The sequence below is a fragment of the Puccinia triticina genome, chromosome 15A (genome assembly GCF_026914185.1).
Source record: "Puccinia triticina chromosome 15A, complete sequence".
Lineage (NCBI taxonomy): Eukaryota > Fungi > Basidiomycota > Pucciniomycetes > Pucciniales > Pucciniaceae > Puccinia > Puccinia triticina.
In genome coordinates, this window is record NC_070572.1 from 955,287 (window position 1) to 968,032 (window position 12,746).

The 12,746-nt window shown below is 47.0% G+C and overlaps 3 protein-coding genes across 3 annotated transcripts; all 3 read left to right on the plus strand.

Moving 5' to 3' along the window:
• Positions 1-304: 304 nt before the first annotated feature.
• On the plus strand, positions 305-662 carry PtA15_15A112 (uncharacterized protein; the record flags this gene model as incomplete). Its single annotated transcript, XM_053163286.1, has 2 exons — positions 305-536; positions 598-662. 2 exons carry the CDS (start codon positions 305-307, stop codon positions 660-662), a joined length of 297 nt encoding a protein of 98 aa, XP_053027276.1.
• A 103-nt stretch (positions 663-765) lies between these two features.
• On the plus strand, positions 766-2,565 carry PtA15_15A113 (uncharacterized protein; the record flags this gene model as incomplete). Its single annotated transcript, XM_053163287.1, has 5 exons — positions 766-1,244; positions 1,338-1,515; positions 1,586-1,964; positions 2,045-2,175; positions 2,314-2,565. 5 exons carry the CDS (start codon positions 766-768, stop codon positions 2,563-2,565), a joined length of 1,419 nt encoding a protein of 472 aa, XP_053027277.1.
• A 5,340-nt stretch (positions 2,566-7,905) lies between these two features.
• PtA15_15A114 (uncharacterized protein) lies at positions 7,906-10,611 on the plus strand (the record flags this gene model as incomplete). The annotated part of the gene is made up of 3 exons (XM_053163288.1): positions 7,906-7,911; positions 10,190-10,410; positions 10,473-10,611. The coding sequence occupies 3 exons, from the start codon at positions 7,906-7,908 to the stop codon at positions 10,609-10,611; spliced, it is 366 nt and encodes a 121-aa protein (XP_053027278.1).
• Positions 10,612-12,746: the final 2,135 nt, after the last annotated feature.

Below are 12,746 nucleotides of genomic sequence, written 5' to 3' on the forward strand. Positions count from 1 at the left end.
ATCGACACCAGCGATTGAATCAGACGAGGAAGCAAAAACATCAGAAATAGCCACCAACTCGGGCAGACAGAACTTATTCAATTCATTCATAACTACGCTAGCGGCCGAGGCAGGCGAAGAGGACGAAGAGGACGAGGAACAAGATGAAGAGGAAGGAGACGCGAGGCTCAGAACAGGCCAATCGCAAGGGGGCTTGAAAAAGAAGAAACCGAAGAAGAAAAAGAAGAAGAACAAAACAACTCTTGATTCACCAACAGAAACAACACTACCAAGCACCAGAACAGCCAAGAATGGCCAAAATAACATGAACAACAAAGCTAGTAGTAAGACCGGCAAAGAAAAGGAGACCGAGGTGGACGAAATCGACCAGGCATTGCAGGAGCTAAGCACGAAGCTCAAGTCCATCCAGCCTGCCGACCATCCTCAGCGAACACTAGATCAACAAGAAGCTGCGATTAATAATCTGCTGAAGGTTGACCCCAAAATGCTCGATCCGGACTTGGAGCTACGCCGGATGTTCGGAGCCAAAGTGGCAAGTTGATTTTACGCGCTGATCCAAAATCAAAGCTGAGGTGGTATGTTTTGGGGCCAAAATAGGTATCGTCGAGCGGGGCGACGATCCGCCCTCTGCATGCAGTCTACGGCGCACGAATCACGAATGACCCGCACCACCAGCTGAACTCGAAGCTGAAGATGAAGGCGAGTCTGTTAGCGAAGCCGGAGCCGAACTGGCCGCCGTACAGCCGGGCCTCGTCGGGGCTGAGCATGCGACGGATGGGCGCCGAGGAGGTGGCTGGCCGACGGCTGGCCGAGGCCGATCTGTGGTTCACCTTCGAACATAGCATGAGCTTCAAGCTCGTCCAGTCCCGCTTCCTCCAAGCTATCATGTCTCTCGACCCTAACCAGCTCATGACCATCCTTCAACGACATCCATACCATCCTGACACCCTGCTCCAACTCTCCGAAGTCTCGGCACACAACGAAGACCAGGGCCAAGCTACTCGCTTCCTCAACCAAGCCCTCTTCGTCAGCGAGAAAACTCTCTGGACTGCCTCCAGCTCTTTCTTCTCCTCCGGCACTGCTCGGCTCGACTTCAGACTCGTTCAGAATCGTAACCTCTTCAAGGCGCTAGACCTTAAGCTCAAGCTCTTGCTCAAGCAGGGCTGTTACCGATCTAGCTTTCAGACTTGCAAATTCCTCTTCTCTTTGAACCCCTATCAGGATCCTTTTGGCGCTCTGCTGTGGTTCGTCCTTTTCCATCCTTCTCTCTTCTTTTTTTTTCAAAGAGATTCGAAATTGCTTGAGCCTAAGCGCGCTTTCATGGGTTGGCACAACAGGATCGATTTCTTAGCTCCAAAAGCCAGCCAAGACCAATTCTTCTTGGACTTTCTCGACAACTTGGCCGATCTGCAGAACCGGGATCCCAATGGAGGGATCTACACCGAAGCCTATCCGGGCTTATACTATTCCAGAGCGTTATGTTTGAGAGCTATTGAGGAAAGGGAGCGGTGTTCAGTTAAGCGTGTTTGTATTCGTTTGTGCTCAAGGGTAAGACTAACTATTGTGCCTTTAATTGTTTAACCAGAACCATGATCCCAGTGACTTTGCGTTAGAATCTGCCATCCTGAGGTTCCCGCAGGTGATCAAGCCACTAGCGCGCGCGACCGGGCACTCGATACCGGTCGAATACGAGCGGATTGAGCGGGCGCAAGTGGATGAGGGATACACGGAAGACGCGGCAAAGAGCATGCTCCATCTGAAGGCCCGCATCTATGCCACACGGGCGGCCTCGTTGTGGAAAGTGCCCGAGACCTCGGCGTGGCTGCGCCGGATCCTCGAGCGCGTTGTGCCCAAGTTCTCGCAGCCTGACGACCCCGACGTCCAGCTCGGCATCCAGTTCGCTAGCAATCCCCAGCTTCACTTGGTCGCTGCTGAAGGCATTCATCGTGCCGTCCTGGTCTCAGGCTCGTCTTCTTCTGCTCCCCTAAGCCACACGTACATGTATACTAAACAATCAATCTTGCCCTCTTTTTGTCCTGTGCAGACGTCCAGGCGTTTAAAAACTTCCTTCCTCCATCGGTATATTCCCATTCGGCCACTGCATTCTCGTTTGATCCGTTACCGCCGGAGGGCGGGACGAGCTACGACGCCGAATATTTCAGGAAGACAGACGAGGTGGCAGGGGAGTCTTACGGGATGGATCGGACGCAGCAAGAAGAGGAGGAAGCAGAAGCGGAGGAGGAGGAGATGATGGGGAGGATGATGGGTGGAGAGCAGGAGGCTGAGGCGGCGCTCGAGCGGCTTCTTGCCCAGGCCGACGACCCTGAACAACGCAACCACCTTGTCAACCAGATCCAGTTTGTCCTCCAGCTCGATAACGACTTGCTCCAACCTCACCAACGCCAGGCCCTCCTCGCCCGCCTCGATCGTCTCTTTGAAGATCCCCCTGTCCCTCCTCCGATTCCTCATCAACACCAGGACCAGGACCACAACGTTGATCAGGATGCCGCTTCTGACAATGACGATCACTTGCCAATGCCCGGAGCGTTTGCTCATACTTCTTGACCCAATCACTTTCAAAATACCTCCCTCTCTCATGTATTCTCTTCCTCTGACCTCATGTATTCTCTTGGAGACTTTTGTGTCTGTTTGATCTTTGATCTCTCTTTCTGCAATCTCCTCTTACCTATATCTTGCTTGCCCGAGTATATTCACATATAGAATTAAGAAAGCGGGTTGATCTGGTTGGTTGTCAACCCAACTGTCCCTATCAAGATAGTATTTTGATGTTACAACTTAAGACATGGACCAATGAGGAATTATGGCACTTCCCAAGCAACTAGGAAGCCTTTTCAGCTGACTCTTTTTCCAAGCACCTGGGAACTGCGAGCTAGCTCTGCGCCCTGAGTGCTACACGCAACAGGGAGAATAGTCTGCTAGCTAAACCTTGGTAGTATTCATAAGGCACACATGACCAATGTGTGGTTGCACAAAGGAAATGAGACATGAGGCCCTGAAACCACAGCTGTTCTTCCTAAGCCAAAAATCCTCCTTTTCATCTCTACAGACTAGCTGGCCTCTTGGCTGAGAGTGAAGATTGTTGATTGCTTGGTCACTGCAAAGCACATGCACCTCAGCATGGCCAAAAACGGGTGATTGAGAGGGTTGTATCCCCTCAATGACCGGCGGAGACCGGTTATTGAGAGGGCTGTATCCCCTCGGTGACCAGCGCAGACCATTTATCAAGAGGGTTGTATACTCTTGGTGACCGGTCTGTACCCGCCATTGAGAGGGCTGTACAAATCCCTATGATCTGGACTGGCCATCAAGATTTTATGTGATCTTGATGGCTGGTCTATCCCAGTAATTGAGGGCAATGGTAGTGTGTAATCCATTAATTTTTGGAGTGCACAGGGTTCCACTCCAAAGAAATTGGAGTGGAGCACCGTCCAAGATTTCTTGGAGTGCACTACTTATTGGTAGTGCACATGGTAATTTTTGGCAGTGCGTAAAGCATGACCCCTGTTTTTCAACCCAAACCCAACCCGTTTACACCCTGACCCACCTGTTAGTTTGCATTGCATTGTCAGCATAATTAGCTGGGTTAAGTTTATCCAAGTTAAACTGGGATGAACTCAACCAATTTGAACTTGGTTGATCTCAACTGATGAAATATAAATCCAAGGTGCCCCCCTTGGATTTATATTTCATTGTTCAAGATCAACCCATTTCAAATTGGTTGAGTGCATCCCAGTTAAAGTGGGATGACTTCATCCCAGCCAATCATGCTGGAATTGAATTGCCCATGTCATAAATCTAGGGGCAAAAGCAGGTCTTATGGTCCTTGGTGGCATTGAAGAAGACCACAATGGTCAAGAAATTTTGATGACATACAAAGATGACAAACAGAATGCCAAAAATCCTAATGCATCCAAATTTTCCAACACTGTCATGCGCATCTTGCGTCTGACCCCCAATCTGGACTGTACAGCAGTGGAATAAATCTCAAAACTATCCTCAAGAGAATCCAGGGCATGTGCACTTGCATTTGTTTTTCTCTGCAACACCATGAACACTTTTGTGAGGTTGTCAAATTTTTACAGCCAGATCTTAAGGAATTTTAAGCTCTCAATGAGGAGAGCTTCACTAGACAAGGGTCAAGGAGCGAGGACAAGGGTACAAGGACAAGGGCGAGGGCACGAGGCACGTAACAGCTTCTAGAACCTCTGTTTGTATTGGCAGGGGCAAATGGAGCTAGCTCGGGGGGAGTCTCAGTAATTCCCTTTACATAAAACTTTTGGAGAAAGAGGGAAGAAAAGGGGAAATGGAGAGAGAAGGAAAAGGAGGAGTTTTCTCACCTAGCTTGGGGGGAGTCTCAGTACTTCCCTGCCGAGCTAGGAGGGGCGGGGCTGAGTAGACTAATGGGATCAAGCAGCCAACCTGACACGCTTTCTAAATCCTCTTAAAAAAGCAACACAAATGCTATGTGGATCCAACTACCCAAGCTTAAACACCACACTCCCTGTCTACATAGTCTTGATGAATGTGAGCCTGTGTCTCTTACGTGACAACAGGAGACAAGAAAAGAGGGGGAAATAGTTTAGATTTCTTGGGATAAAGAAATACAAACTAAGAGAGGGGAAGAGAAAGAGAGAGAAAAGAGAAGATCAGGCCTAGACTTTAAGTCTTTATAAATTGATCTGGGCTATTCTCAACCTGGAAAAGTTGGATGCCAGCTGTGCCAGGCCAAAAAGAGTGCAACAGCCTCCACTCACAACAAGGAAACGTTGGTGGGATTCAGAAGTAGGGTTACTACTCTGCTCTGATTTTATAGGTCTTAATCAGAGACAACCTTTTGATCTTTGATGATTGAAAGAGTTAAAGAAAAGAAGAAACATTCAAGAGAAACAGAGTTTCACTCTGGATAAGCAAGGTTCAGAGAGAGAGTTTACTTACTGTCAATATCCTAGGCGCCTGTGACGGTAGGTATACTGGGAGTGTGGTAATCTCTTTGGTGGTGATCCTGGGTTATCTGGGGTGTGGTTCTGGTGTGCTGAAGTCTGTGTATCCTCCTCAGGCAAGGGGGATCCTGAATTCAAAAATTTTCACAGTTTGCTTATGTAATTACATATGTACATGTGGTTTGGCGCGCCTGGTAGCGCTGACACGTCACAACTGCGCATGTGCGCTACAACTCAAGAACTCAGGGAAGGAGTATAGTTACAAAGAATTGATAAGTTGTAACTAGGGTTAAAATTTCATGAGGAAACAGAACATGAAGTCAAAACAATGATATCTCTTAAGATGAAAAATATATGAAGTAATTTCATATGTAATAAGTAGAAAAAGGCAGACTTTAGGTCAGCTGTGTTGACTCTAAGGCTGACAATGAAGCACTTAAAGAGAGTTCAAAATGGTCTATCTGACCAAACACAGCTCATCCAACCTGCCACCCAGATCATCAACAAGATCAAAAGCTACCTCTGTTCCTTACTTGGCAAACCAAGCTACATATGTGCAATGATCCTTGACCCAACCTCAAGACTGCGGTCTGGAAAAGAAAAAAAGCCTTTATCAAGAAGCACTATGATACGTCATTTGAGGCAATCCTCAAAATTTTCCATGGGGTTTCAAAGACTTTCAATGAGATGCCCAATCCCCCCCAGCAAACAAAGTTGAACCCGGGTTCAAAGAAGAACACATCTAGCTTCTTCTCTTCTGCATTATGAACCAACCACTGATCTGGACACAGTCAAGGTGGAGATTGTTTTTTATCTCAAAGAAGAACTTGAACCCAAAGGAACACCATTCTTGAAGTACTTGTCTGGCCAAAAATCAAACTATCCAATCTTGTCAAAAATGGCTTGGCGCTACTTGCCATTCGGGCTACAAGTGCAGCCTCTGAGAGAGTCTTCTCTAAAGGTTGTTGGGTAGTCTCTTGGCAGCGCGCATCACTTGATCCTGAAACGATGGAACAGTTACTATGTACCAAGGGATGGTACCAGCTACTCGACAGCCCAATATAGTTGCTCATCTCTCTCTCCCCATGCATTTTTTCCCCAACACTCATTTAAATTAGTCAATACACTTGTTTTTTACTCCAATTGACTTGTTTTTCACCCCACATGCTTCCCTATCTAACTTCCTAGCCTGTAGGTACACATCACTTGCTTCATTGGTGCACTGGAGCTCTTTCTTTTGCTACACTCAACCTCCCAAGTCCACCCATTAAGTATTGCCAAACCACCCGGGGGTTCTGGCAGGGTTTTGGCCTCATCCCAACCACGCACACCCGGGGGGTCCACCCAAGGGGCACTTTTTGGGTGCCAGCCTTAATATGGGGGCGGCACTAACTAAATAAAGTGTATAAGGCAGGATATATTAAGTTTTGGAATAGATAATAACAAACTAATTCAAGTTCAACAGTCCTTACTGTAGTTTGATGAGATTTTATTTATTGCAAACACTTTAAAAAACCAGTAGTAGAAAACTGAAGAAAACATAACAATTAATAAGAATCATTCATGAGAAAGAAACATTGTTGATTTGAGTTTTACCTAGGTTGTTGAGTGTTAATATCTGACAGACTGTTTGAGAAGGCAATGATGAAATGAGAGATAGGGAAAAACTAAGAATGGATGAAAGATAGAAACAACAATCTGAGTGATCAAAATAACCATGTTGAACGTTGAAAGAATAAATACCTATCCTCTTCCCCCTGAACGATGCTCCTGGAGTTGAGTCAAGTGAAGCTGGTGCTGAAACTGTTTGTTTGGAGTTGCTGTAGGTGTTCTTGAGTTGTTGTGTCTTGTTGTTGCGTGGTTCTGAGTTGTCCGGATGAGTAGAATCTGACTCTGAATGTTCTTTTGACTTGGAAGGTTCTAGAAAAGATCCAGTACATGACATGTGTGTGACATTTCACCCAAAACTTACACACAAAGGAGATAAAAAATTTGGTTCACTGATGTAGAATTTATAGCAGGTAAAAAATCCTAGGAATTTCCAGGAATTTTTTGGATGGGCTTGAAGGCTGAAACCAATGCATGGTTTAGAGCAAGAAATGTGTGGTGTGTGCTGCATGGCACATGCAGAACTCTTGTGGCGCAGGGGGGGTACACTTTCTCTTTCAGTGTTGCTCCAAGACAGATTCAGTGAAGGAGGTCACCTAGGCAACCCCATGAGCCAAGCCCTTTAGGGCTGAATCTCCAGGGCGTGGGTAGAGGGGGGGGGGGGGGGGGGGGCAGTGCTAGACGCAAGGCCTAGTAGAGTTCAGTTTCCAGGGCAAAGATGCTGTAGTGCCACCAGGAAGGTTTGGCTGCATCTCACAACTGCAATGGTGCTGAGATCTACAGCACACCACAGCATTCTCAGAGAAGAAACGCACACCTGACTCTGCCAGGGTTGGTGCAAGACCCTGGCAGTACTCCTTTGAGTTCCACTTTGTGATTTTGGACTTGTGGTTCAACCACTGCAAGGGTGGGTGGGGTGGTTGAGATTTTTTTGATTCAAGTGATAATCTCCTTTGGAGATATAAAGGCCTACTTTCAAGCAGCAATGGGCCACTGCACTACACTAACGTTATTGGACAATAACTGTTAGTGTAGCCATTTTATTGACTCTCACATACATGTTATTTGTTATCTCAGATACAAGTATCCATACTAAAAATAACAGGAAATAACAGCAATAACAACAATAACAGGCATTTTATTGCTACTAACAGGATACAATAACAGTTATTGCTGTTAACCATCACTACTTCCTGGGAAAGTTCCTGTATTGTTAGCAACACAAAAAACGAGATAACAGCAAATGTTGCTATTGTTAGCTGGTTTTGGCTAAGATACACTACACTAACAAATACCGTTAGTGTATTGGCTCACTGTTGTTTCAAGCCAAAGGATAATGAGAGTAGGCAGTGGCACCAGGAAAACAAAATATTCAGTTGATCACAAGTGAAATTACACCAGCTCCAGCCAGCTACCCACCATCTATCCAATATCTATCCACTATCTACCCCAATCTCCCAACCATCTCGTCAACTTCCAAAATTTACCAAGGAGGTCCTGTTCAGCTTTTGATGAGCCCAACTGATCCTCAGTTCTGTCCAGCTGATACTCAGCTTTGGTACCCAGCTCATACTCAGCTTTTCTGCCCAGCTCATACTCAGCTTTTTCATGCAGCTCACTCTCAGAATTGGAATAAAGCCGTTTGACCATTCCTTGCCCAGGTGATGCTCAGCTTTGTACTAGTCCTGGCGCAGCTGATGCTCAGCTTTGTACCAGTCCTTTCTCAGCCTTCTCCTAGTCCTGTCCCAGCTGATGCTCAGCTTTGGCCCAGTCCTGGGCCAGCTGGCCAGCTGATGCACAGCTTGCTGAGTATCAGCTGAGTCAGGCAAAGGAAAAAGATGGAAATCAGCTTGGACAAGACCAGAGCTGAAAATCAGCTAGGCTAGGGCCAAAGCTGAGCATCAGCTGAGCCATGGGCAAGGCTGAGCATCAGCTGTGCCAGGGCCAAATATGATCATCAGGTGGCCAGTTCCAAAGCTGAGCATCAGCTGGGCCAGGGGAAAAACTGAGCATCAGCTGAGCCAGGGTAAAATCTGAGCATCAGCTGGGCCAGGGCCAAAGCAGAGCATCATCTGTTTTTTTCACATTGAGTGCTTTGATCCTGACACCTATCAGGTGAACCCCAGATGTGCTGGTGGAGAGGAGCAGCATTGGAGCAGTGTTGGAGCTGAAAAAAAAAACTGTGTCATGTCACTTGCCATCAAGTGACTACTTTTTTTTCCTGGTGTAGGTACGAGTCTCTGGGAGATTGGGCCGGTGGCTTTCTGCCTAGGGCTTCAAATGCCCGCTACTTATTGCTACTTCTTGGAGTGGCTTCCCCAAACTTATCAAAGTACACCTAGTTCCGGCTGGGACTAGGTCTCGAGGCCCACTTACTGGTAGCCCTATTAGGTTATGGCCTGAAAGAGTGCCTGGATTTGCCTTCCTAGTGACCTAGATGGGCCCTAGGATGAAACTTGCTTCAATCCCTGGGTTTGTTTTTGAGAATCCTTGGCCAGAAAGGCTTTTTTGGGTGTGGTTCAACTATACTCTCCCAGCACTCGCCCGGCCCTGGCAGGTTTGACCAGTTTTGGGGACAACACCAAAGTCCCACTGCACTCCTGTACAGAAGAAATTCTTTTATTGATCTATTCTGAATTTAGAGTAAAACTTGAGTGCATAGAATATTTAATCTAGATGGGAGATAGAATTGAAACAGTCTAAATGTTTTACTTTAATTTCAGATTGAAACCTCATTATCCTTTCTGACCAAGGCTGAAATCATAAACATTTCAAGTGGATTAAAGCTGTGAAATTTTTGTGATAAAAAAAAAAAAAAAACAGAAATCTGGATTTGAATCTGATTTATGGAATTCAGTGCTGTCAGCTGGCTACTATGGCAGAGCCACTGTGACAATATATAAATAAAAAATATAAAAAGTAGTTTTACATATGAAAGAGAAATTATTACTCTTACATATGTAAAACTACGCAAAAACATTAAATATATATATCCAAGTTTATTAAAGCCTCTGAATCACAAAACAAAACTTCAAGGGTTTCCCCTGCAAATCTCCAAAAATCACAAAAAAAATCAAGGGTTTCCCCTTTACAACTTCCAGGAAAAAGACATGACCGGTTTTCCATCTACAAATGCCAAAATCAACAAAACACTGCAACCAGCCACCTAACATCAGCAAGCTGATGCACCATGGCCCACCATCCATCCCTGTCTAGCAGGGTTAAAAAATGGTGAGAGGATGACCCCCAGCGCGCCGCATTTAAGGCATTATGCAAAGGGGGGCCAACAAATTTAGCCCCCCAAACTGTGCAAGTGCAACAGCAGAGGGGGTTGAGGACAAACCGCAAGCTGGAAGTACAGCGGCAGAGGACGCCTGGGGCAAAAAAGTAGACAAGCCGACAACCTTTTTTTATAGAAAATTTGGCACCACCTGGCACAGCCCTCTCAAGATCCACCAGACTAGCACACTTGACTGGTGCATTCATCCTTCCCTGAAAACCATACCACCGCCACGCCCCTACCGAACTCCGAACCAGCCATGCCTGCAACTGTTTCCTTGCATCAGAATTAGCAGGTTTTTTTCTTAGGTGTTCAACCGTACTCAAAATCGCACGCAAAGAGGCTCAAGAAGAAGGCCAAGGAACAGGCGGTCGTCGGCGACCTGAGGCCGGTTATCGCAGCCCTAGACGAAGTCCTCACCACCACCACCACTACTGCTCCTAGCAATCCTGTTGAGAAGATTCTCCCAGCTCGCACCCTGCAAGAGCCATCAACAGCCGCTGCTCAACCCAAGCCCTCCTCAAAAAAAGCCTTGTCCCATAAACAGAAGGCAAAAGTCCTGTCAGTCCCCTCGCACAACCAACTCACACAGTCCGCTCTCTTATTGACTTGGCATTTTGTAGAGGCGAGGAGTCCATCCGGTTGCCCGCGATCCTGAGCCATCCCGAGTTCAAGTCCAGAACTCATCATGATCCTCCCCTACTCCTGAACCCCCACTCTCCACCCTGTAATATCCGTCGCATGAAAATCTCTTGGGGTTAAGGGAGCAAAAACCCCCCTTTTATTCTAACCATTGATGGTGTATAAAGCGGCGGTAGATACATTTGGGCGCCGCGCCTTAGGTCCATTCGGGGCTACGATGGGGTTGTGTACACAACATGGATAAAATGCCTCCCATGTTTTAAGATTGCAAGACGTTATTGCCATGCGCTACTGTAGGGCCTGCTCCGTAACCCCTGCTTCCACCAATATGCACGCCTGATGGTGTTCATGCATTATGGCCCACAGAAAACACACGCACATCCGAGTCTTGACTAAATTTTTCCTGATGTTTCGGGGTCCGCTTATGGCTCTCATACACGTCCAATCGTCAATGATGCAAGATTTGATAATGGTCATGTTTTAGAAGCAATTAGGAGCTGGGTAGTGACGGAGGGAATCTCGCCTGTGTATCCGGCCAAGCGCCCTTTCCTTCCATCCGGATTCTCGGACTTATTTGGTAGATCGATCGCGCACTGCCACAACAGGCGTCCATAACCGAACCATTCCAACTTAAAAGGAGGCCGATAAGCAACTGAAAGGCGCCCGGAGTGTATCCATCTGACCATGTGACGGCACGAGTTTTGGTCATCATAGCTCGAGAAATGATTTCTAAAAGCTTGCCGGCATGGCTACTGGTGATTCTCCATCTCGATTTGACTGCCGCCATGCGCATCATAGGGTTTGGGAACAAAGACGCTGCCCGCATACTGTACCAACTCTTGACAAACAAGCCCAACCAGCTTGCAGAGCCATCAAACACAAAATTTCAGTTGATGTTGCTTGGATTGCTGACATCCCGTTTAATTATCAACAAATCTTCACTTTCTTCCTGGTGTTAGATTCTCAAGTGCCAAAGTTTTTCAAGAGACTGGGGAGCTCCTTGAGAAACAAATCCAAATCCACATCTGCTCAAAACAAGGTCATCGCAGAGGATTCAGATAATCTGAAGTATTATTACAACCACATCTGTAAGTGGGATGCTGCTGTTAGGATGTTTTCATTTTCTAAAGAAACGGGTTTAAAGCGACATCACTCACGGTGAGGAACTCCGTCCGGTGCTATGCCGGCGGCAGTTGGGGGAGGGGAATGGAAGAGAAAGGAAAATGTGTTGTATGCCCTCCGGGGTGATTGGCCGTGAGTGAGCGCTGAGATTTGTGTAAGCGTGGGGGGGTTTTGATTTTACGACGGCTGGAGTGGCGCGTCGGCCATTTTGTTGTTGAGAAAAGAGCCGGGGATACTGCCGGTGGGGTGTGATCTAAACCAGAAAATTGGAGGAGATCGGCGTTGAGGGGATAAGCTCAGAAGACGTGTGAAAATGCGGGCGGACAAAGCGCCAAGACAATGACTTTAAACTTTGATGGAGAGCTGAAAATTACGGTTCAGAGTTGGTCCATGCCGCTCCAAAGCCTGAGTTCGAACTGAACTCAAACCTTGGAGTTGGTGACATGTAGCAGACATCTCATCACAACCTAGCGCGCATGCGCGCGCCACAACAAACAAAACAGCAGACACAAAACAAAACAAAAGGAAACAAGACAAAAACCAACCCTCCTCATCCAAACCCTATCCAATGCGCGCAGAATGAAAGAGGAAAATAACAAAACATGATGAAAGTGAAATAGAAAGGGAACAAAGACATAAAAACAGAAACAAAAAGAAAGAAGGAAAAGAACCTGAAACGTCTTGAGGATGCGCGCCACGCCGCGCCATTGAAACTTGAGGAGGCCTTGAGGGCTGAAAGCTTGAATCTTGCTGTCTTGAGTCTTGACGTCCTCCGGCGCGCGCCATGCGCAAAGAAATCCTCAATTTGCCCTGTGTACTGATCTGTCCACCACATCCACCCACGACTTGCAGTCTGTCCCTAGACTGCTTGTCAAGTATCCGTGCCAAAAAAGAAATCCAAGTCCTAAAGAAAGAGAAAGAAAACCAACCAGGCGCGTACGCGGTGCTCACGAGCGTGGCATAAAGTAGAGTTTTGACAATACGCGGTAGCAACTACCCGGGAGGTGCATACTTGGAGAGGAACTTACTTCTGGTCAAGAATGTCCTCCCAGGAAAAGAACCTCTTCACTTGATCCGCGGCGAAGCGCCGCTTGAGCTCCGTGCCATCGAGCTCCTCCAAAACGTAGGAACCG